Genomic DNA, 26,414 nt, shown 5'->3' with positions numbered 1-26,414 from the left:
ATTATAGTTCTGTGATGTCCATATAAAATATTTTAAAAGAAAATATTTTTCATTTTTTAAAGAAAATATTTAAGGAAAGTAATAACTGCTATGCTAAATCATTTAAAACTAGTTTAAAACAAATTTTAATTCCTAAATCCTCAAAATCCCTACCACCTCTATATAAGAGAAGCTTTATAAAAATTTTAAAATTACAAAGCAATTATTTAAAAAGAAACCCATGTGTCAGAGCTAATTAAAATATCTCCATAAGTATAATGGTCTATTATGGTAGTTTCCAAAACAAAGGTACATGGCACAAAGTGATGCACTGATGTGGGGGAAAAAAAAACTGTAACTTGTGTTCTCTTTATTTTTTTATCCCTTCTTTTTAAAATCTGTAGCTTTCACATGTGTTTTATAATGTACATTATATCGCATTTCACAAGTACAGGTTTATTTATAGGTAACTTATAAAAGTTATAAGGGTGTTTATTTATAAAAAAATTCTACCGATAGGAATGCAAGCTTTATGAGGTCTGGAAAGTGCTTTTCTGGCTGACTAGCGAGTGTCGGAGCAGTGAGCATGTGCACACGTGCGCACACCCGCGCACACCCCGTTAGGGAAGGTACCTTAAGCAAGGACTGTTTATGACTTTCCCGCTTCTTCTCTTCCTCCTTTTTGGCTACAATAGATGCCATACGCCTTTCTTCTTCCTAAAAGCAAAAAATGTTTCCAAGTGTTATTAAGCATTTAACCTCTTCTGTGCTATTTCTTTGGTTCTGCAAGTCTAGCTTTCTTTGTGAGAAACATACTACTTGCTAACAGAAAATATGCCCTCATAGAAAGCTAGTCTTGGGATGGCTGAGTGGCTCAATGGTTAAGCATCTGCCTTCCGGCTCAGGGTGTGATCTCTGGGTCCTGGGATCGAGTCCTGCATTGGGCTCCCTGCATGGAGCCTGCTTCTCCCTCTGACTATATCTCTGTCTCTTTCTCTGTGTGTCTCATGAATATATAAATACAATCTTAAAAAAAAAAAAAGCTAGTCTTTTTCTCTTTAATGTGTTCTTCCTCCCCAATTCTAAGAAGATGTGTGTTCTTAAATCTACTCCCAATTCTTGATGTGAGCTGAACTTAGCTGATACAAGAAAGAAACCAGAATGAGAAGAGCAGGAAGAAAGGTCGGGGAGCAGGTTTATATAGGTTTTCCTTGTAGGCCATGCACTACAGTTCCACATACAAAGACTTAAAAACTTTCTACTATGATGATAAAAACAACAAGAATTACACTTCTCACAACTTTCATTTGACCCATGGATGTAAATCAGAGCTTTTAAAATACTAAAGAATGAAAGCCTTTTGTATGGAGAGTATGAAACTCTCCATTGATGTTTAACAATTATTCTCCATTAATATTATTACTACCTTTACTTTGTTTTTAAGTTGATTTGGCCAGTCTAATTTCTTAAATTCTAAAAACCATAAAATAACATTATACTTTGGAAAAAATTAAAAACCAGCCATAATTCCAACATGCTAACTCATACTATCATTCCTGTATTACCTTATAGTATTCCCACGAAACACATTTTTTCAAGTTGCAATCTGTATACACAACGTGGATTATGTCTTTTTCCCCTAAAGATTGTCAAATTTTAGTAAAGTACAAACACATAATTTTAAATTTTATTATCAAAAAATTTGTAGGTATTCAAAATGATGTCACAATTTGAGAAAACAATACCTTCCTAAAAGATGAGCTTGAAAATATCTTAAGAAATGGGAAACTATAACAAGTAATTTAGCACATTTGACAGAGAACTCTTACAGTAATGAAAAATTATGGAAACTGAAATGAAAAATCCAATGGAAGGGAGCCGAAGAGAGAATCAGGCAACTGGAAAATAGGTCAGAAGAAATTTTCCCATATGCCTTCATAGCATGCTATACTCTCCACTAAAGCACTTACCCTGTTTCTTTTTAACAATCTCTGCTACTCTCTTTCCCCTCTGCTACCCCAACTGCTCTTTGAAGGTATGGACCATGTCAGCTCCTGGCATAATGTACATAGTCAATAGATATATATTTGAAGAATTGATTATTAAATATACATCTTCATATATCTGTTCAATAATTTCCTAAAACTGGAACCACTAAATCAAATGGAAGACATATTTCTAGTGCTTTTGACATGTTTACAAATTGCCCTCCATAAGTATAGTACTGATTTCTACCCCTACCAGAAGTCAGCATTTGATTTAAAACATGGTAGATGGTCATAAGAGCTGTTCACCAAATATTCCTATGTCTTCCCACATCCAGGCCCTCATTGTAAGATAGCAATTCTTGCCCCTTATCAGTTAGGTGCCGTCATGTGACTTTCTTTGACCAATGTCATATGAACAAAAGTGACATGTGTTTACTTCTGGAGGAAGTTTATTCGGGAGGAAGTTTTCAAAGACAATGTATAGTTAGTTATTCTCTTTCTCTCTGCTATAGAATCTGCAAAGCTCCACATGGTGAGTACTTTGAAGGCCTCAGTTCTGGAATGAGGATAACACAGAGCAAAGTTCCCACTATGAACATGAAATAAACTTTGTTGCTTTAGTCCACTGAGGTCAGAGAAGTTGTTACTACAGTATAATCCAGCCTATCCTAACCAGTATATATATCATGTTAGAATTAAGGAAGGTCCAAGAGGCCATGAAAATATATTCTAGGGGTTAACCATTATAAATGCTTCTGAAAACAAAGAAAAGACCTAGACTAAAAAAGGACATAAAAAATACACAAAGAAAAATTACCCCAGAGTTAAAAAGAAAACCAGAAATGCGTCTACTGAAAGACTCTAATTGTAGAAATAAGGTAATGAATACTCTGAGAAGGTTAGTAATTTATACACAGACACACAGCTAGTGATAAAGCCAGGATCAGGAAGAGGAGCCATGGCTTATGAGAAATGGAATTGGTAGTATTTTTTATAAGAAGGACATATTTAAATGTATTTTACTGATTTTAGAAAGATATAAAAGGTAAGGTTAAAATTCAATAGTAATCTGCTCTATGATTTCATTGTGTTAAAGGGAGTGGAAATTGAATGTGACTTGTGGTGAATTTAAAATCTTTTACGATATGGAAAATAGCTTTTCCTAGTGTTTGAAGGCTGAGTAGAGCTTCTGAGGAGAACTCAGTAAGACATTCGGAAGCTTGATTCCTAGCTTCACAACACAGCTGGACTAATAACTATATTAAATGCTTTCGTTCAGTAAGTATTGATTTGGTACTATTAAGTATAGCCTATTTCAGAACAAACATTTTAAAAGAGCAAGATATACTGATGTTCAATTGTTGACTCGTCTATAAAATGTGAACGAGAAACAGACTGGTTATTCAAGGAGCCAATTTCAAACAGTCCTGGAAACTGTATGGATCACGTCCTACACATACTTAAGAGATGATTTCATCAGATTTTCAGAAAAAATTGAGCTTCTATTAAAAGCAGTAGGACTTTAAAAGGAAGACTAAACCTACGAAAACTGGATGCATGCCAAATCAACTCAAATATTGAGTGTTTTAAAGAATTTTTTATATCTGATGATTACATTTCAGCCTAAATAATTATAGAGTAACTCAACTGGGAAACAAAAATAAACCTTTAATTGTAAAGATAAGCTATAAATCTGTTGGTAAGAAGAAAAAAACCTGTAAAATTCTGGCATTTTCATGATAATAGTTCAATTTCTGGAATAAAAGCCATAGCCTTTATACAGCAAAGGAAAAGGATCTATCTAGGACCAACAAATTATTTTTCCTTACTTCAGTCAGTTATGAAGATGAAATAGAGAAATGATTTCAAAGTAATTAAGAAGTACAGTGACTTAATAGGTGTTTGATAAATTAGATTATACTCTGTTAGCAGACTATTTAGGCTCTAAAACAATGTGTATTTTATATGAGAAGACGTTCTGCTCCAAATAAATAATAGCAGTTCTAATATAGACAGCAGTAATTTATTATGTGGGATTAAAAAAAAATAAACGGCAATGTGGGTTTTTAACCAGATACTTTAGGATAGTTATAAAAGACACTATTTTCCTTGAGTACAACAAATATTAAAACAGACTTTAAAATTAAAACAGACTTTTATCTAGAAGAGACAGTCCATATTTTTCATTCAAACAATTTTTTTAGCAGAGAAAACTGATCTTTCTAGGTCCTAGTTAATGTCAGAGTGAAAGTGGAAGTTGTATCACCTGACTCTCTTGGCTCAGGAATATTAGCTGTTAAATACTAGGGGAGGCAAAAAGCTCGAACAGGCTAGGCTATGCTGTCATAACAACTTCAAAACTTATATTGGCTTAGAACAAAAATTTACTTCTTGATCACGCAAAGCATCCTGAACTGTCCTCTTTGTAGTGCCTAAGTATTCCAGAGTGCCGGATTCAACGGCATCTTCAACTCCACATATGCTCCCATGACAGCCACCGCACAGGAGAAAAGTGAATATCACACAATGGCTTTTAAGCGTTTCTGTCTGAAAGTTACATATATCACTTCTGCTCACATTTCATTGGCCAAAGCAAACTGCACAACTACACTTAAGTTCAAAGAGGAAGGGAAATATAATCCTCCCACCTGCCAAAGAGAGGAGGAAAATCAGAACATGTCAGTGAGCGTTAGTAACGCTGCCACAACAAACTCGTGTCTCAGGCTGTTCCAATTTTTGGAGGGCAAACTGTAACAAGGCCATATTAAGCCAACTAAATGTGCATCTGAAGTGAAAACTTTGGAAATTGTGAAACTGTGTCTTTTTCAGAATTCTGAGAATAGTGCCTATGTTAGTAAAGTACTGCCTTAGAAATTAAAAAGGAGAGAATTCTGCATATCCTAGAATTGTCTATATAGTTGTCCTTGTTCTAGCCCCCAAAATGTGTCTATTTTTTTACCAACAGTTGTGAATATATTTGCATACCACTATAGTATCTTCCTTATGTCTTCTCCAATTTGTGCCGGGTTTTCTGGAAACACTCTAGTTTATTGTCACCCCTCTAAAACTAATAGTTCAGGTGTAATCTGAGCATTGAAGAAAAAAATGGGGGCTACTCTCTCTATTTTTCTGAATTCTCTATTTCTATAACCTCTAATGATCGCATCTCACAATTAACTCAACTTGAACTTAATTTGCTAAGTCTCATCTCACATAAATCTGTGTTTCTGCTGAGAACTGTTTGTTGTCAGGGAGTAAAGTCTGGGATTTTCAATATATCTATTTTTATCTTGCTAAATTCTGCTTGTTTTTCTACACTAGAGGTCAGCAATATTTTTCTGTAAAGGTCCAGATAGTAAATATTTTAGGCTGTGTGACCCACAAAGATCTCTATCACATGTTGTTTTTCTTTTCTTTTTTAATACGATGCTTTTAAAATATATAAACCATTCTTCTCTTGAGAGCTGCTCAAAACCAGTATGCAGAATGGATCTGGCCCCCAGGCTACAGTTTGCCAAACCCTGTTCTGAGATTATTGAGCTACTTTGGTATTCTGTTTTGATTAACCAGTATATCAGGATCTCCAAGTTCTCCAGTTTCTGTCAATCACATCCTATATCAGAATAACAGAAATATTCTCATTTAGTCATTAACAAAAATGCTTAATCAAAGGGGCCCAAGGAAAAAGCCTCAAGGCATGCCAGTAGAGAATTTTCGACAGGCTGGCATTAATTCATTGCTTCCTGTGCCGTGAAACATTAGAATCACAAATTCACTTAACTATGTTGTCATACAACTTACTCAAAGCAGTATCACAAAAGACTTTGTCAAAAGCTTTGCTTAAATACCAAAACACTATCTCTAACGCTACTCTTGAGAGGGCCTATTTACAATGTCCAAACTAGAAAATTAATTTTCTTGTCTGGCATGAATTGTTGTTAGTGAATTACTGCTGCCTCCTAGTGACCAATTCCCTTAGTACTCACAACTCTAATAATCCAATTTATATTTCTTTCCTACTAAACATTAAGTTTACTATCATAATTTATGAAATTTATATTCTTTCCTTCTATGATAAAAAGACCAACTAGTTCATCTTACCTTGCAGCTGCAGCTACTCTACTGTTCTACACTGTTTCTCCGATATAACTTTCAAAGGTCTAGCAATTTATTTGCTACGTTTATTCAGTGCTCTAGATCAAGCATAGCAAACACAGTCTGTCACCTGTTTTTGTAAAGGTTTATTGGCACAGAGGCATGCTCATTCATTTATGTACTGTCTATGCCTCCTGTCAGACTATAATGAGTTCAGTAGTTTTTAACAGACTGTATAGTTGTCAAAGCCTAAAATATTTACTATCAGACCCTTTATAGATAAGGTTTGCCAGCCCCTGCTCTAGATCACACTTATCTATTCACTTCATTTTCTTCTTAGTAATATTTATTTCTACTCTTTACTGACTAAAAGTCATTCTTCTTAACAGAGATAACAAAAGCAAAATCAGAACTGAGGCCATCAATTTATATTCTCTTTTGGCCTCATATTACCTTTTGCCGTTCCTCTGGATCAGATTCCCCCCACCACCACCCAGAAGCTCTCACCCTAACTAATCTTCCTGCTTCTCATCTCATCCATCCTATCCTCCCCAATCCATCCCCTGGGCTGCTATCCAGAAAGACAAATATTTTTAAAAGATTTTATTTATTCATGGAGACACAGGAAGAGAGAGGCAGAGGCACAGGCAGAGGGAGAAGCAGGCTCCATGCAGGGAGCCCGATGTGGGACTCGATCCTGGGTCCTCTGGATCACGCCCTGGGCTGAAGCTGGCGCTAAACTGCTGAGCCACCCGGGCTGCCCAGAAAGACAAATTTTTGACAGGCAAATGTAATTTAACTGCCTTCAACTCTCCAAGGGCTTTCTATTCTGTCTTAGATGAAAAGCTCAACTCTTCATTAGGACACAAAATGCCCTTCATGGCCTAGGCCTGACTGTCAGACACCTTCTGCTCCCACTCCTGTCCTCTGTGTAAACTGAGTACATTTGCTATCCATTTGCTATATTCTCTCACATCTCTCTGCATTTTGCATGCCTCCATTCTCCCTGGGACACTCTCCACAGATATATCCTCCTCCTTTTTAATCACTCTTCAAGCCCAAGTCAAGTATTTTCTCCTTTGGAACTTTTCCTATTTCTCTGGTAGATGTAGGGGTGCTTTACCCTTCAGCGTTACCATGCTGTGTGCGTGTGCAGGCGCATGTGGGTGTGAGTGTGTGTACATACATAAATACATCTATCGAGCTATCTTTTCTAGCTTGGCATTTTGAATTATAATCTGTCTGCACTAGACAGTGAGTAACTTGAGGGCATGGATTATGATTCTGATCTTGTCATCTCTAGTGTCTAATACAGATCCTAGTCCAGGAACTTTTCAGTTCAATGCACCTAAGAATGCTCAAGAATTTTTTCATGGTGCCTCTAAGTCAAAAGAAATGTGTTAATAGCTCTGTTTACTAAGTAGTTAGTAAACAACTTATCAAGTATTCATGTTCTAGCAACTTAGTAGCCATTTGAAAAAATAATAATACACGTAAATTGAAAGAAAATATATACCATTCTTTTTTTTTTTTTAATACCATTCTTAAAGAACCACAATTACTTACCAATGAAATCTGTGTATCTGTAGGGCATTACACAACTTCTCAAATGTATTTAGACTGGACACTGGGAACCTCATTTTCTGTTCCATACTGATTTGGGCATGGTATTATGGTGGTTTTATCAAAACGACCACTGAAAAGCTCAGCTTTACAAAGAGATGATACCATGGAGGTAAATATAGTGTGATCTCATATTGAAATGGCAAAGGACCTTGAGCTAGTAGTCTTCTCAGTGTCTCACAGATCTCAAAATCACTGTGTTTCCCTTGAAAATTATAAATATTCTAGAGTTCCCGAGTTCACTGTGTCCTCAGCACACAGCTCTAGTGCACAGAGGTTCATTGAATATTTGTATAATCCACATGGGCTGGAATGTTTACATGGTAAATTATATAAAAGTTAATGAAGATATCATTTTCAAAGAGAAAAAAATGGTATAGAACTGGTGTCAGCAAACTTTTCTAGCCAGATGGTAAATATTTTAGACTTACAGGCCATATAATTTCTTTAGCAACTACTGAATTCTGTCATTGTAGCATCAAAGCATATATAGATAATATATTCATGGACACAACTGTGTTCCAATACAACTTTGTTTACAAAAACAGGTGCCATTGTTTGCCAACTCTGTTAACAGAAAGTCTATTAAAAGATAGACTCTTTCCTGGCCCCTGGGTGGCTCAGTTAGTTAAGTATCTGACTCTGGATTTTGGCTCAGGTCATGATCTCAGGATCCTGGGATCAAGCCCCATGTTGGGCTCTGTGCTCAGCACAGAGTATGCTTGTCTCTCTCCCTCCTACTTGCACATGCTCTCTCTCAACCTTTCTCTCTTTCATTTTTCAAAAAAATTTTTAAAGCTTTTATTTATTTCTTCATGACACAGAGAGGGGTGGTGCAGAGACACAGGCAGAGGGAGAAGCAGGGTCCATGCAGGGAGCCCGATGTGGGACTTGATCCCGGGTCTCCCAGATCACACCCCGGGCCGAAGGCGGTGCCAAACTGCTGGGCCACCCGGGCTGCCCCCTTTCTCTCTCTAAATAAATTAAATAAATTAAATAAATTAAATAAATTAAATAAATAAATAAATAAATAAATAAATAAATAAATAAATAAATAAAATCTTTAAAAAGGTATGCTGTTTCTACACTGAAGTTACTAAAAAGTCATAAACAAAAGGTAAGACTAAATACTCAGTCCATACTGATATGAATAAACAAATAAGGAGGGATCTTATGAGGACTAAAATTATAAAGGGAAAGAGAGTAACTTCACCGGAGAAGGCTGACAGACATCATCTTAATTAAAGTGGCCAATATCAATAAATGGATAAACAGAAATTATATACCACTTGATAGGATGCAATGAGAAAAATCAAAATCATTTCTATGTTATTTAGGCAAAAATCTATAAAAAGTGATGATGAGAAAAAATTAAATAGCCTGAATTAAGGGTCATTCTACAAACTGACCTATAATCTTCATAAATGTTAGTCATGAAAGTCAAGGAAAAACTGAGAAACTGCTCCTAAAAAATAGTGATGAGAGAGACATGACAACCAAATGCACCTATATGTAATATATAATTCCAAACTAGGTCATTTCACTATATAGAAATTATTGACATAATTGGTAAAATTTGAGAGTAGTGTGAGAGAATTAGACATTGTAATTATTCAGTGTTAACCTCCTAATTTCGTTGGTTAAACTGCATTTATGTAGGAGAAATGTCTTTGCTTTGAGAAAATACACTTTATAGTGTTCAGGACTACTGGGTGACCCAGTCAGCAGCTTACTCTCAAATAGTTTAAAAAAAAAAAAAGAAAGAGAAAAAAAAAAGTTTTTTTCTACTGTATTTACAACTTTTCTGTAACTTTAAAATTGTTTTCATTAATTCTGGAAAATGGAAACTAACCCATAATGTCAAGAAGTATATCAGTAGTTGCCTGGGGATGGAGGTTAGGTGGGGAGAGGTGGAAAGGAGGGGTAACAAAGGAGCATGAAGAAAATCTGTTGGGTAGGGAATTATTAATAAGCTTGACTGTGGTGATGTTTCACAGGTGATATACATGTCAAAATTTATCAACTTGTACACTTAACATGTACAATTAATTTTATGCCCATTATACCTCAAATAAAGCTTTTACTAAGACATTTTTTTAAATTTCTCAAATTAAACAGTAAAGGAGCAGATGTACAAGGACTGCTGCTCTGTGTTTAGCAGAAAAGCTAGCCCTGCTCCCATGCCAGGTGATTTTCTCTCATTTCCTCATCAGGCAAACACAACTCATAGAATGTACGAAGACAATGATTATATATAGCGTCATTCTACTTTATTTCTGGCATGAAAGTAGATCAATTTCACTCAATCAAGACTTCATTGAATATTACTACATTCTCAGGCACTGTGTGAGATAGAGAAGGAAAGGAAATAAACACATATAGGAAACTCCTTGTTTGTGCTCTCTCTCAAATAAATAAACTATTTATTTATTTTTTTAGAGATTTTATTTATTCAACAGAGAGAGAGCACACACAAACAGGAGGAGCAGTAGGCAGAGGGAGAAGGAGAAGCAGGCTCCCAGCCCAGCAGGGAGACCAACGTAGGGCTCGATCCCAACACCCTGGGATCATGACCTGAGCCAAAGGCAAATGCTTAACCAACTAAGTCACCCAGGTGCCCCTAAATAAAATCTTAAAAAAAAAATTGAAATATAGAAAATATCTAACATGGAGATATAATGAATAAAAAAAAGCTATTTTGAAAGGTATGGCATCAACAGCAAGCACAACAGTTGCATGTGATGCTTACTTTGAACCTCACACTGTTCTAAGATTCAGTGCTTTATTTTATCTTGACAACAATCCTATGACATCATGATCCTCCCATTTTACTTTGAGAAAAAGGAGATATAGAAAGGTCAAGTAAATTGCCAAAGGTCATTTTGCTAAAAAATGGTCAAGTCAGGATTCAGACGCAAGCACTCTGGCTTTGGCTCCCATGTTCTGAAACATTACATTATGTAACTTATGAATGACATTCTTACTCATCCATTCCAAAGTAAATTTTTAGCTGGGTATCAAGCCAGAATGAAAAATAATCATGATGATTAATTTAGATAATCATGATGCTTAATTACTTTTAATTATTATTTTTTAAGCCTGCTAAAAAGGAAACCACAGACCCAAAATGGCATCACTTATGTTAAGGCCACAAGCCAGTAAACCAAGACTTACTACTTAACCTAACTGTAGTTTAGAAACCCTCCCTTCCCCAGAAATGTAATCTGTAACCAGTCAACCTGGGATTTTCCTGGTCAGAACTAGAAAATTTACTGATAGACCTCTTCTCTTCCCTTCAGAAGGATGACCTTACCTAAAACAATGGATCCTTTGCTTATAATTTCCCTTTTTCCACTCCCTACCTTTAAAAACCATTCCTTTTCTGTAGTCATTGGGAAGTCCCCTCTACTTGCTAGATGAGATGCTGCTCAATTTATGAATTAATAAAGCCAATTTGATCTTTTAAATTTACTCAGTTCAATTTTTTGTTATCTAACATTGGGAATGAGGCACAGGTGGTAAAAAAAAAATCTGTAATTATAATTATGAATTATATAGCAATGATACGCCACAGTTTATTAAAACTAAGAAGGATTTCATGCAAAGAATATGCACCCCAACCTCCTAACCCACAGTAAGGAAGACAATATAATAAGTACTTCATAAGAGCGCTCACCGTGACTCTCTTCATATCTAGCTGGCGCAGCTGCATCATATTCTGAAGGATAGTGTGTTTGTACCATGACTCTTGAGCTATTGGATTGCCATCAAAAGTGATGTCTGAGAGAGAAGAAGAGTCAGCAAGGCAGCAAACACTTTCAAAACTGCAGGAGAGACGGAAACCACTGGATTACTGTGAGACCTTCCAATAGTACTTTCATTTATTTAATATACATTATTATTTTAGAATAGTTTTAGATTTATAGAAAAATTGAGAATATAGAGTTCCCATATACTCTGCACCCAGTTTCCTCTATTATAAACATCTAGTAGTAGTAGAGTACATTTTTTTTACAATTAATATATAATTATTTACAATTCATTCATTCCTTACTTTCTGGCACTTTAAGATTCTCAAGACTCATATCATATATTTCCTACCCCAGTCCTAGAATCAGCCACTTCCTCCAAGGAGCCATGGTTCCTTTTATTGGAGAATGGCAGTGGAACCAAAGGTCTGGTGGCTAGGCATACTGTTTGCCACTGGGGCGTTATTTTTTTCATGTCCTCTACTCATAGAACAAGGAAGTGTATGTTTGTATACTAACCTGTGTGTATACATATTACCTATAACATTTTTTTTTTTTAAAGATTTTCTTTATTTATTCATGAAAGAGACACAGAGAGAGAGACAGAGGCACAGACACAGGCAGAGGGAGAAGCAGGCTCCACGCAGGAAGCCCGATGTGGGACTCGATCCTGGGTTTCCAGGATCACACCCTGGGCTGAAGGCAGGCGCCAAACCGCTGAGCCACCCGGGTTGCCCTACCTATAACATTTAACCATCTATGTCTATATTAAGCTAAACATGAGTTTACACTGATGTTCTCCAATTTTTTTTTGATGCTCTCCAACTCTAATCTATTATCAAAAGGATCATTCTAGTCTCTTTCCCTTGCTTATCTGTAAATTCCTACTCCAACAAGGAGAAATCTGACTCATACCAGCTCTCATCCATTTACTGAATTATTCAATTCCAGAATATATGCATAGTGGTATCAGAATTTTCAACCTAAATCCCCATGGGTAACAACTTTATTAAATACAACCATCATGTGTAATTCCTTTAGCATTTAGTCTTACATACTCGTTTCAAAGTTACTTAGGTCAGTATCTCCCCTCCCCCCACCCCTTCAGGGGGTTGTTTCATATAACTGAAAGTTAGCTTCTCTTGTCATAGTCTATATTCATTCCTTCCTGGGATCCTCTAAACTCCTAAATATTTTAATTTGCATACATTAAGGTTCACTCTGTGCTGTAAAATTCTGTGGGTCTTGACAAATGCATAAGTATCATATAGAAGAGCTCCATGACCCTAAGAAATCCTATTCAACCCTCCCCTCTCCCCTTCAATCTCTGGCAACCACTCATCTTTTTGTGGGCTTTATATTTTTGCCTCTTCCAGAATGCCATATAGTTGGAATCATACAGAATATAGCCTTTTCACACTGACTTCTGACACTTAGAAATATGCATTTAAGGTTCTTTCATGTCTTTTCTGTGTCTTCAAGCATACATGCTCTCTTTTATCATTGAGTGATATTCCATTGTCTGGATGTCCCTCAGTTTCTTTATCCATTCACCTACTGAAGACATCTTGGTTACTTCCAGAGTTTAGTGATGATGAATAATGCTGCTATAAATATTTGTCTGCAGGTTTCTGTGTGAACATGTTTTCAAATTCAATTGGGTAAATACTTAAGAGTGCAATTACTAGATTATATGGTAAGACTATGTTTAGCTTTGTGAGAAACTTGCCGAACTGTCTTCCAAAGTGGCTGTAACTAACCTCTTGCATTCCCTACCAGCTTCACAGTCTCATAAGCATTTGGTATTTGCCAGCTTTTTTTTATATTAGTCATTCCAATAGGTACATAGTGGTCTCTCATTGTTTTAATGTGCAATTCCCTACTATCAAAGGATGCTGAACATTTTTTCATATGTATATTTGCCATCTGTATACCTTCTTTGCATCTTTAGCTTATGTTCATTTTATAATTGAGTCGTTTCCTAAGTTTTAAGACCTTGGTGGAGTGGTTAAGTTTTTATTTTAATTCCAGTTAGTTAATATACAGTGTTGCATTAGTTTCAGGTGTATAATATAGTGATTTAAAACTTCCATACATCACCTTGTGCTCATCATGACAAGTTCTCTCCTTAATCCCCATCATCTATTAACTGCTCTCCTTCCCTTTTAGAAACCATCAGTTTGTTCTCTATAATTAAGAGTCTATTTCTTGGTTTGACTCTCTCTTTTTTCCCTTTACTCATTTGTTTCTTAAATTCCACATGTAAGTGAAATCATATGGTATTTGTCTTTCTCTGACTTATTTTATTTAGCATTATTTTTCTACCTCCATCCATGTCATTACAAATAGCAAGATTTCCTTCTTTTTTATGGCTAATCCATTGTGTGGCTACTGTAAATAATGCTGCTATGAATATGCAGATATCTTTTCAAGTTATTTTTTTAAAATTTTCTTTGGATAAATACCCAAAAGTTGAATTGCTCAACTAATTTTAGTTCTATTTTTAATTTTTTTAGGCCCTTCTATTTTTAATTTTTTTTTGGACCTTCAATTTTTAAAGGGAACACTCACTTTTCTAAATATACCCCAAAGTAAGTTAGTAAAAATCATTTACATCATTCTCATTCAATGACTATTCAAATAGCTAATGTAAACATTTAGACCTAAAAGTATTTCCTTTATTCAGGTACTATATTGAATATCCCCCCTTCTTCCTGTGTTAAGAAAAGCTATAGGATATAGAATATTTATGGCATAGGAAATAAATAATATATTGACAATTAAGGTCAAGGCAAGGTCTACAGCAAGAATAAAGTTCATTATTTCTCTACTGTCATATTTAAATATTTCTTCCATTGTTTCCTCCCATTCAAGGTAAAAAGATCCTTTCGTATCAATTATTTTACCTTACAAATTATTTTAACCATCTCAGAATTCATAAGTTCATTATAGTTTTTGAGACATGTTTATTAGATAATTATGGGAAGATATTTTCCCCCACTTTTATTGAGAAATAATTGACATACATCATTATATAAATCTAAGGCAAAGAGCATAATGGTTATATATATATACATAACCTACTGAAGGTGAATGGTTATATAAATGATGACCATAAGAGGCTCAGCTAACATCCATTTTCTCATATAAATACAATACAAAAGAAAGAAAGAATGAAAGAGAGAAGAAAAAAATTTCCTCCTGGTGATGAGGACTCATAGCACTTTCTTTCTTTTTTTTTTTAAGTAGGCCCCACATCTAGCATGGAGCCCTATGTGGGGCTTGAACTCACGACCCTGAGATCAAGACCTGAGCTGAGATCAAGAGTTAGACGTTTAACCAAATGAGCTCCCAGGTGCCCCATAGCATTTACCTTCTTAACAACTTTCCTATATATCACATAGCAGTGTTAACTGTGGTCATCATATAGTACTTTATGTCTATTTATCTTTTTTAAAAAAGATTTATATATTTTAGAGCGAGGAAGACAGAGAGCATGTGGGAATCAGAGGAAGAGCTGAGAGAGAGAATTTTCAAGCCGACTTTGTGCTAAGCATGGAGCCTGACACAAGCTCAGTCCCATGACCCATGAGATTACGACCTGAGCAGAACCAAGAGTCAGATGCTTAATGAAATTAGCCTCTCAGGTGCTCCAGTACTTATTTATCTTATAACTAGAAGTTTGAACTTTTTGACAACTTTCTTCCAATTCCCCCTCCCCTCATCTTCTACCTTCGGTAACCACAAGTCTGATCTCTTTTTCTATGAGCTTAGTTTTGTTTTTAGATTCCACATATAAGTGAGATCATAAAATATCTATTTTTCTCTGACTTATTTCACTGTGCAATGCCTCAGGCTGCATCCATGTTGTCACAAATGGTAGGATTTCCTTACTTCTTATGGCTGAATAATATTCCTGTGTATATATTCATGCATGTATATAACATAACTTTGTCCATTCATCCATAATGGACACTTATTTCCATGGCTTGGTTATTGTAATAATGTTGTTCTGAACAGGATGGTACAGATATCTTTTCAAGTTAGAGTTTTCATTTCCTCTGAGTATATTCCAAGAAGTGAAATTGCTGGATATTATTGTAGCTCTGTTTTTAATTTTCTGAAGATCCTCCATACTGTTTATCCATAGTGGTCAGACGAATTTATAATCCCACTAACAGTGCACAGGGTTCCCTTTTTTCCACATCTATACAGCACTTGTTATTTCTTGTTTTTTTGATGACAGTCATTCTAACAGGCATGAGGTGATAACTCATTATGGTTTTAATTTGCATTTCCCTAATGACTAGTGATGTTGAGCATCTTTTCATGTACCTGTTGGCCTTGTGTGTATCTTCTTTGAAGAAATGTCTATTCAAGTCCTTTGCCCATTTTTTAATCGGGTTATTTGTTTTTTGCTATTGAATTATATGAGTTCTTTATGTATTTGGGATATTAATACCTTATCAGATACATGGTTTGCAAATATTTTTCTCACTGCATTGCATACGTTGTCTTTTCACTTTGTTGATGATTTCTTTTGCAATACAGAAGCTTTTAGTTTGATGCAGTACTATTTGTTTTATTTGTTGCTTGTGCTTTATGTGTCATATTTTTAAAAATCATTACCAAGACACATGTCCAGAGCTTTACTTCTATGTATTCTTCTATGAGTTTCAGGGTTTTAGATCTTACATTTATTTTTTGGGCCCACCCAGCATGGAGCCCAATGTAGGGCTTAAACTCACAACACTGAGATCAAGACTTGAGCTAAGATCAAGAGTCAGATGCTTAACCAACTGAGCCATCTAGGCTTACATTTAAGTCGTTAATCCATTTTGAGTTCATTTTTGTGAGTGGTGTAAGGTAAGAGTCTAGGTTCATTCTTTTACATGTGGGAATCCAATTATCCTAGCAACATTTATCAAAGAGGTTGTCTTTTCTCCATTGAGGAGTACTGGCTCCCTTGTCAAATATAAGTTGACCTGTTATACTTAGGTTTATTTCTGAGCTCTTAATTTCATTTCATTGGTCTATTTGTCTGTTTATTATTCCAGTAACATACTGTTTTAATGACTATGACTTTATACTATAGTTTGAAATCAGGAAATGTGATGCCTCCTTTTTTGTTATTCTTTCTCAAGATTTCTTTGGCTATTTCAGGGTCTTTTATGATTCTAATAAACTTTAGGAGTGTTTTTCCTGTAAAAAATGCTACTGGAATATTGATAGGGAATGCATTGAATCTATATATGGCTTTTGGTAGTACTGACATTTGAACAGTATCAAATGGGAAGACATTTTTTTAAAAGGCTAGTATATACAAGTGAAAATGAGAGTTCATTAACTTAATCATTACAAGTATAAATAAACTTGAATAAACACTGTAATTTTTTGGGATGCCTGGATGGCTCAGCAGTGTAGCACTTGCCTTCAGCCCAGGGCGTGATCCTGGAGACCTGGGATGGATGGAGTCCCACATCGGGCTCCCTGCATAGAGCCTGCTTCTCCCTCTGCCTGTGTCTCTGCCTCTCTCTCTCTGTGTCTCTCATGAATAAAAAAATAAAATCTTAAAAAAAAACATTGTAATTTTTCCCATATAGCATTAACAAAGTTATTTTTCCCCATCAACATAAAATATTTCAGAAAAATGTCTGGTGCTTAAAGGATCTTTTAAAAATACTATTCTTTCCTCACAGTTGATTCCATAGTTAAAATCAAATAAAAATGTTTCTGATAATTTCAAAACTGAAACACAAGACAAATTTGTCTTTCTCCTACACTGTTAAGTCATAGAAGTCATCTTCCATCCACAAATCTGCTTCTCTATGTGTATTCCTATTCTGTTAATGTCACCAAGTCAGTTGCTGGGAAATAATCTCTTACTCAGAAGTTAGTGACTGAGAATGAGAACTGTGAAGATTCATCAAGGGATTTTAAGCAAGGGAGAGGGGTGCAATAGGATTAAAATAATTAGTAGTTATGAGAATAATTAGTAACATTATGGAAAGTATAAGGGAAATAAATGAGTTAAGAGCAAAAAAATTAATTAGAGACTGCAATAACTAGAGGTAAAAGGAGAAGAGTTTAACATATCAAAAACTAAGGTAGAAGCCATGAGAGTAAAGAGGAGGGGATAAGTTCTATGGAAGTCAGGGGATAGCATGTAAAGAAACTAGTACTTATTTGTATGTGAGGAAGAGAAATCTAGAATAATGCCCAGGTTTCTTTTGTCAGTTAATGATTGGGTAGTTGTTACTTTGTCAAAATTCCTTGAAGTCTGCACTTAACATGGCTGCTATTTATTACATGTAAATCATATATCAATGTATTGATTTACCAATCAAAAAATACAAAAATTTAAATATACCAAAAAATACATTTGACAGATCATCTTTTCATCTATCAGGTCTCCTTTATCTGGAACAGTATGTTATAATACTGTTCCATGGTGATCCATGGCTATTAGGACATATTTCAAAAAGCCTTTCATTAAGTTTTCCTCCAACTACCACAGGATAGGATACTAATTTCAACCTTTAAGAAATTAAGTAATGTGAGAAGCAGAGGCAACAGAGCCAGTAGAGGCAAGAGAACTCTTCTATGCTGAGGAGCATTTTTCTTCAATGGCCCAGCATATATATCTAAACAGAATTAAACTGTAAGGTTCTTGATAGCTAGAAATGTGCTGTGACCACTGTCTCAAAACCTAACCTAACATAGTGTCTAGCATCTAGCAAGTATGCAGAAAAGTTCTGGTGAATGAAAGAATATGATGAATTTGTATAATTTCAAAAAAGGCTTATCCTTGATGTAAACATTAATAAATAATTTTTCTTAAATTAGTCTTAGAATTATGTAAAAGATATCATGCTTTTAGGAATCATTACAATCTTGAACAGACATTTCTCCAAAGAAGGTATACAAAGGACCAACAGACACATGAAAAAATGCTTAACATCACTTGGCATCAGGGAAATACAAATCAAAACCACAATGAGATACCCCCTCACATGGGCTAGAATGGCTAAAACTAACAAGTCAGGAAACGACATATGTTGGCAAAGATGTGGGAAAGGGGAACTCTCTTACACTGTTGGTGGGAATGCAAGCTGATTCAGCCACTCTGGAAAACAGTATGGTGGTTCCTCAAAAAGTTGAAAACAGAGCTATCCTGTGACCCAGTATTTGCACTACCAAATATTTACCCCAAAGATACAAATGTAGTGATCTGAGGGGCACCTACACCCCAATGTTTATAGCAGCAATATCCACAACAGTCAATGGAAAGAGCCCAGATGTCCAATGGCAGATGAATGAATAAAGAAGGTGTGGTATATATATACAATGGAATACTATTCAGCCATAAAAAATGAAATCTTGCTATTTGCAATGACATGGATGAACCTAGAGAGTGTTATGCTAAGAGAAATAAGCCAGTTGGAGAAAGACAATTATCATATGTGATTTCACTCATATGTGGAATTTAAGAAACAAAACTGAGAAGCATAGGGAAAAGGAGAGAAAAATAAAAATAAGATGAAATCAGAGAGGGAGACAAACCATGAGACTCTTAATCATAGGAAATAAACTGAGGGTTGCTGGAGGGGAGGAAGGTGGGGGGATGCTGGGTGATGGACATTTCTTAAATGTGGGCACATGAGGTAATGAGCAATGGATATTATTTAAGACTAATGAATCACTGAACTCTACTTCTGAAACTAGTAATACACTATACGTTAATTAATTGAATTTAATTTTAAAAATAAAATAAATATATGTTCCTTTTAAAATTTTTTTAAATTAAGCATTGAAGAAATAAAGGGAGTTGATTCCTCCAGTGAAGGCATTAGAGCCCTAATGTCAGATGATTTCTAATTCCCTAAACTTACTACTACTAGTTCCTGTTATTCCCAAACAATGTTCTCCTTTTCTTTCATTCCTGTGAGTTTTTATACATCCACTAATAAATTCACTTTGTGCTAAAATAAAACAAAACAAAATGGAGTCATTATGATCTGATATCTGTCACTAATCAGGTATGTTCACTGAAAAGTGGAAACAATATGTCCACAAACATAGAGAAGCTAGAAAACTTCATTTTATTGTAGATAATTTCTGATTTTATTGTTATTTAGTATTTATTTATAAGTTGGATTGCAAAGAGTCTATGATTTCTTTTTTAAAGATTTATTTACTTATTTTAAAGAGAGAGAGAATCCTGAACAGACTCCAAGCTGAGCACAGATCCCAACATGAGGCTCAATCCCACAACCCCGAGATCATGACCTGAGCCCAAACCAAGAGCTAGATATTTAACCAACTGCACCATCCAGACGTCCCTATGATTTATTTCTTATTGCAAGTATAATTTTAAACTAAAATGACTGTAATTGTTTCTAGCCCTAACACTCAAGTATTCCTTTGGGGAATGTAACTAGTCCAATAATTACCAAATGGGTGGTGTTAAACACAAAACTACACAGCATCTTCACTGAATTAAAATATAAAGCACAAAAAAATGTATATATAAAGCACATTAGTGAATATAGAAGGAAATATGTCCAGTGAATGTAGTCATTATGAAGCACTCTTTCAGAGATCTAGAAGACCTGCTGATGTCTATCTGGTCTGCTTATAATTCAAACATAACCAAAGGGACACCAGGAGTGGGGAAATCATGGCTATCTTTAGCAGGTACAGTCCTGGCAACCCTTTCCAGATTGGCTGCTAGCACTGATACTCAGACTGAACCTGTATGGTTTGAATAGTTTTATTAAAGTAAAAATAAATCCATATTTGATCCATAAGATTCCTCACAAAATTTCATTTCCATCTGCAAGGCATTTGACCGATAAACATGCCATACATTCTACATTCCTAGAAATGCACTGACAAAGTACATATGATTTTAAAGACATTCTCTAATAAAATGAAAGAAGACTGTTAAGTACAAATCCAGGCTAATGAAGAGTTACATCCTACCTAACCAAAGAAAATCAAAATCAGATTGTAAAACAAAAACACCTGGAAATAGACAGTAAGTACAGTGAAGTACTACTGGCTTCTAAGAACAGTCTCTCTCTTTTTAAGAATACTCAGTTGCTTGTCTCTTCTGAGTACCAAGAATAGAAAAGCTTGGGTCTAAAGGCTGACATTTAATTCATAATTTGACTTTAATCTTTTTCCAGATTACTCATACGTTTGTTCTTCCCCTAGTGGTCTCCTCCCAATGCCACATCTGCTTCTTATCTGCTAAAGAACCTACAGGAACAATGTGTCCCTACTGACCAAAATTCACATTTCAAAAGGAAAAGAACATATTTCAGTCCATTTTATGCTTACTTAATGAAATGCAAAGGAAAAAATAAAATTCCCATATATGCATGTATATTTACCACATAGATATTTAACTAATAAACCCCAAATATCAGTCAAATTCTCCAATTAGAAAATTCTCCCAAAAATAAGTTAGGTACTTTAGAAAAAGGGGTTTTATTCTTTTAGACCATTGAAGTACCATATCCTCTGAAATAATCTTAAAGAAAGCCTACTTATTTTATATTGATCAGTGAAAATTTTACTGGATAGTTACTATGTAACTAGTAGGTTGAAATGAAATGGAACAGTAGAATAAATCACCTGTTCTCACAAGAAATGAAATATACACAACTGACATATATAAAATATCTAGACAAATATGTACAATAACATATAATTAAGGATTAAAGACTGAAGCACAGTTAAAGAAAAGAGCAGATAATGAAGGTATCTGTATGCCTAATAGAATGAAGTTTGTGGACTGAGCCTCTTGCTAAAAACAACTAAAAATGCTACATAAGATATATTTTAAAATTCTCAAGTGCATCCATAACCTGCTAAAAAATGAGAAATATATAGGTTAAAAAAAAAAGTAAAAGTAGGATCCCTGAGGGATAACCAAAATGTTGAAACTGACCTTTTTGCTATAAGAGAATTTACTGAATCCAATGAACTTGAACTTTGGTTCATAACGATCTTCAAAGCTGAGGGACAGAAGATGAATCCCAGGGGCTACTCAAGTTGGAGAGCCTAACTGGAGACATCCATAAGTCTGAGACCCAAAGACTAGACTTTTAACATAGAGTTCATTAGATATAAACTTTCCTACCCACTACCCGAAATATATAGCCCATCTCAAAACCTGGGGCTAGGAAGAGGAAGAAAAATTCTTCCCTGATTACATGTAACCACAAACCACAATTTGCAACCTGAATCCACACTAAATGGGTGGTCTAAAGTATTTTAAGAGAACTGATATTTTGAGGACATCTAAGGCTGGTTATGCCTAGGCATCTGACAGAAACAAATGAAACTCCTCAATGGAGGAACCTACCTTCATATAAAACCCCAAAGAATTCCTAAAGATAGGATACCAAAAAATATACAGCTCATAGTTCAAAAGGAAAGAAAACAGTCTGACAGCCAGTAGAAACAACAGGTGACATAGATTGGCTACGACTTTTTTTTCACATAACTGGATTATGAAACATAGGATATAAAAACATTATATTTCAAGAATTAGAAACAGCCACTGCTGGATGCCTCAGTGAATTAAGCTTCTGACTTGATTTCAGCTCAGGTCATAATCCAATAATTAGTTTTGACATTACAGTAAGCAAAACTAATCTCAGGGTCAGGAGATTCAGCCCAAGTGGAGCTCTGCACTCAGAACAGTCTGCTTGAGGTTCTCTTTCTCCCTCTCTTTCTGCCTTTCCCCTATTAGCACTCTCTCTCTCTTTAAATAATAAAATCTTTAAAAAAAAAAAAAAAAGAAAGAAAGAAAAACAGGCTTGGAAACACAAGTAAACTCCAAGAAGATATGAAAAGACACAGAACTTCCACAGAGTAGGAAAATAGTTTAAAAATTAAAGTAAAAAAAATACAAAATTAGTGGATGGAAATAAAGGGAATTAAGCATTTACATGCCTTTCCTGCATAAACTGTTCCTTGAGGTAATCAAAAAGTTAATAAAACTTTTATCTATAGAAGAAATACAGCTTAAAAAGGTGAGGAATAATGGAATATCACTATTTTGTAATTCCTAAGGAAATAATGGATCCAGACAATGATCAGCAATGATTGCTAAAATACTGAAAAGATGGGGGACTTTTTTTTGGTTTTTTTTTTTTGTTTTGTTTTTTATTAAAAATGGAATAGGTGAACAACAGCTGAACCCAATAATTAGTTTTGACATTACAGTAAGCAAAACTAGAACACATTTTTTTTCTTCCCTTTACATTACTTTCACTTTTTTGTTTTTCTTGTTTGATGCTCCTTAACAAATAATCATCTATTTTGAACCTTTTTAAGTAATGTTAGTCACTAAAATTATTTTTAGTGCATAATGGTAGAAGGGGTTCTTAGAAACAATATGGTTCTAAAGAATCCAAAAAAGACACCTAATAATAAACCATTATTTTTTTTTGTCATGAAGCAAAACTATAGTTGAAACAAAATTTTTTTTACATACATGAAGAAGATCTCCAAATTTCCCCTGGGGAAACTATTAAAGTAGTTTAACCTGCTTATCACGGTATGTATGTATATGTATGTATTTATTTAATTTTATTTTTTTTTAAAGATTTTATTTATTTATTCATAAGAGAGAGAGAGAGAGAGGCAGAGACACAGGCAGAGGGAGAAGCAGGCTCCTCGCAGGGAGCCTGACATGGGACTCGATCCTCGGTCTCCAGGGTCACACCCTGGGCCAAAGGCGGCTCTAAACCGCTGAGCCACCGGGGCTGCCCTTTTCACAGTATTTAAAAGAATTTAATATTTGAGAGGCTAAAGGGACACCAGAGAAAAATAAATAGAACAGTATGGCTATAGACAGAAACAAAAGGGAAGTGAAAAGGAGGAGGTAGAGATGTAAAGAATTAAACGGAATAGAGGAAAATGTTAAACTGTCTCTTTAGGCATCTTTTGCTGCAACAATGCCATTGACAATTCAACAAGGAGAGTATCTATTATGTCTGTACAAATCTGGCTAACAAAAGACACCAGCACAGAACTGAGGGTCTCAGAATTGCAGGTGACAATTTTATTACCTTTCTGTATTAGCTTACTCATTTTCTAGCAGCAAAAAGAAAAAAGCAACATAACTTCAGTCTCAGGAGATTCACAATGTCTCTAATTACCAAGAGTAGATTTCAAGTCATAGTAATATTCTTGTAATGCTAATTTGTGACACTGAACCCAAATTTAAAGTGACAAGAAAGCTCTTCACGATCTATTTCCTCTTACAAAGTGACATGTGAATGCAAATAAGTCTCCACGAATTTACAGAAGAAAAAGAGAAGGATTCTTTGCAGTCTCAAAGTGTGACAACAATTCTAAAGAGCATGTTCATTTTAGCCACTTTCAACATTTATATTAATTGTTTAAAAATTACACTGTCTATAAAGCAAGCCAAATAATATTCCTGTATGCAAAGAGATCTAAGTTCTGCACTGTGTAGGTAAACAGCTCTCTGGGAAAATAACAGACTGATGTAGAATTTGCCAATTTCCATGGTGTAAATATTCCCAACATGGCCAACTTCAAGCTACCAAGATGATGCTGAATTGAAAAGATGCATATAAGTTAGTCTAGTGAGCCAACATAAATTGGCTCCAGTATACCACTGCAGACCAAATTCCTCTTTTACAATTAATTGAAGGATAGATATTATTCTATCATGAGATAATTGCATTATTAGCAAAGGAATAGAGGAACTTCCTTTTATTGATGATTTTACAGTATTTTTTGAACTTTTCATCAGACGTAATACAAATACAGAAAAGTCCTAAGTATGCAGCTTCATGACTTTGCACAAACTGAACATACCATGTAAATAGTCTCCAGATTAAGAAACAAAACATTACCCTAATGAGGAGTAGAATATGTGACTCCAAAATACATGGCCTTTGGAGTGTGGATTATTTTGAGCTGAAGACAACCAAACTCAGCAAATTTAAGAGAAACTTTTACTGTTTCCCTTAGCTACCTAAAAGAATTTAGATAGGAGGCCTGGCCCAGAAAGATAGTTTTATCAGAGATAACGTTTTATGGCAGGACAAACATCTAATTACCAAACATCTGCTCTCCTCATCATCCTCTGAATTATTCTCCTTCTCTTTGAAGTCTCACGCCCCATCTCATTGCTTAGCTCAGGATAGCATAGTAAGCCTCAACTTTGACTTGCCTTAGGCCTCATATTTTCATGGGGCTCCTGCACATATGTAATTAAATTTGTTTTTCTCCTGGTAATCTGTCAATTTAATTATTAAATCAGCCAAAGAACCTAGCAGGGTAGAAGGGGAATTTTCCTTCCCTACAGCTGGTGACCATAAAGGGATCTTCACTGGCTGGACATGGATACTGTAGCTGAGAGATGCTGGGACCTCTGACAAAAGCCAGCATAAGGTTAGAATTCTTACCATATCAGTCTCCTGGATTTCTCCTTACAAGATCTGATGGAAGTGAGAGTGGTGAGAGTCGTTTCCATTTTCTAAATTAGCAAGAGAAAACATTTGTGGAACTACTTCCTTGGAAACAGCAATTCTGGCAAAGATTTGGTATGAGCACCGCTGATTATGTTATCATCATAATTCCAGTTATAATCTCAAAATGTTGTGGGCCACAAAAATAAACACATTTCTGTATCAATTCCATTATAATGAATTTCATCAGATATTTAACAATGGGCATTTTAAAGGTTTGTTATTTACAGATAATTATTGTCTTACGCTGATGCTTTGCAAAAGTGCTCCTTCAAAAGTACTTCATTTTCAAAGAGATTTGAGGAAAGGACTTTTGATATGTACAGGTTTCAAATAATTTAAGATCATAAAACTGAACTTGGTAACAATTTACAGAACTAATGGAAAAATTGCATTCAAGTAGAATTAATAACATGAGACAGAATGAGATGATGAAAATGACTAAAGTTTTTATGACTTTTTCATTGAGACATTATGAAATGTTCATAATGTTCATAAAAGGTTCTTTTATGCTGTTTTTCCAGGTTTAAGGAAACTTCTCTTTTCTCTTAAGCTATCAACAATTTCAGTAAGATATATCTTTGTGAACAAAGATGAAACAATTACTTTTTCTCCCTACTGATCACTCCAAAATTGGGAAACTTAGAACTCTTATTTTCATACCAATACAGTTATTTGCATAAATTCAGTAAGAATCTATTCTCCTTGTAATAGGACACAACTGGAAATATTGGTTATATTGCCAAGGCTTTGGCTGAAATGTCATTTTTGAGAATGTACTAAGCATCAGATATGCCAGATAGCTTTAAGGAACTAAAGTTGACTTTATGGAGCCAATAAAACCCATTGGAAAAATTGGCCTGGTACCTTGCTTACAGGGTTCTCAGCAGTCTCACTAGGTGTGTAAAGAAGGCCACTTCCCAGTAAACTCAGAAACCTCAGGACATTTTGGGGACCTCAAGAGGAAAGGAACTCAACCAATTCTATAGGTATTACATACAAAGTCTGATGGTGAGACCCTGGTTTGGCTTCTTATTCTCACACAGCTTTTAAAAAGACAAATCTGAGATTCCTTATAAAAAGTTCCAACAAAAAAAAAACCAGTTCCAACAGTTGGGATGCCTGGGTGGCTCAGTGGTTAAGCATCTGCCTTTGGCTCAGAGTGTGATCCCAGAGTCCCAGGATCGAGTCCCATATCAGGTTTCCTGCATGGAGCCTACTTCTCCCTCTGCCTGTGTCTCTGCCTCTCTCTCTGTGTCTCTCATGAATAAATAAATAAAATCTTAAAAAAAAATAAAAGTTCCAACAGAACAGATTAAAAGATTCTAAACGATCCGTCATCATTCTTGCTGCACTTATATATAAAGAATCAGGTCAAGTTTATTGAAACTAGGTTTAATTTGCAAACAAATTAGTCTTATTGTAGTTTTCTCTGACAAAACTGGGTGTGACTATCA

General features: G+C 35.1%; 1 protein-coding gene across 9 annotated transcripts in view; it reads right to left on the bottom strand.

The window, feature by feature from the left end:
* The window catches only part of LRRC49 (leucine rich repeat containing 49), a 158,711-nt gene that overhangs the window by 48,069 nt on the left and 84,228 nt on the right, over positions 1–26,414 (bottom strand). For 6 of the 9 annotated variants that reach the window (XM_072809444.1, XM_072809447.1, XM_072809448.1 and 3 more), the window contains 2 exons: positions 11,362–11,509; positions 613–696 (listed from right to left, as the gene is read on the bottom strand). In XM_072809444.1, coding sequence (XP_072665545.1) covers positions 613–696; positions 11,362–11,509 — 232 coding nt within the window. Of the gene's footprint in view, positions 1–612; positions 697–11,361; positions 11,510–24,894; positions 24,978–26,414 lie in introns of those variants that run through there. The other 3 variants (XM_072809446.1, XM_072809449.1, XM_072809451.1) reach the window with 2 other exon arrangements.

The sequence above is a fragment of the Canis lupus genome, chromosome 32 (assembly GCF_048164855.1).
Source record: "Canis lupus baileyi chromosome 32, mCanLup2.hap1, whole genome shotgun sequence".
In the NCBI taxonomy this organism is placed as follows: domain Eukaryota; kingdom Metazoa; phylum Chordata; class Mammalia; order Carnivora; family Canidae; genus Canis; species Canis lupus.
This window is presented reverse-complemented; position numbering and strand designations above follow the sequence as displayed.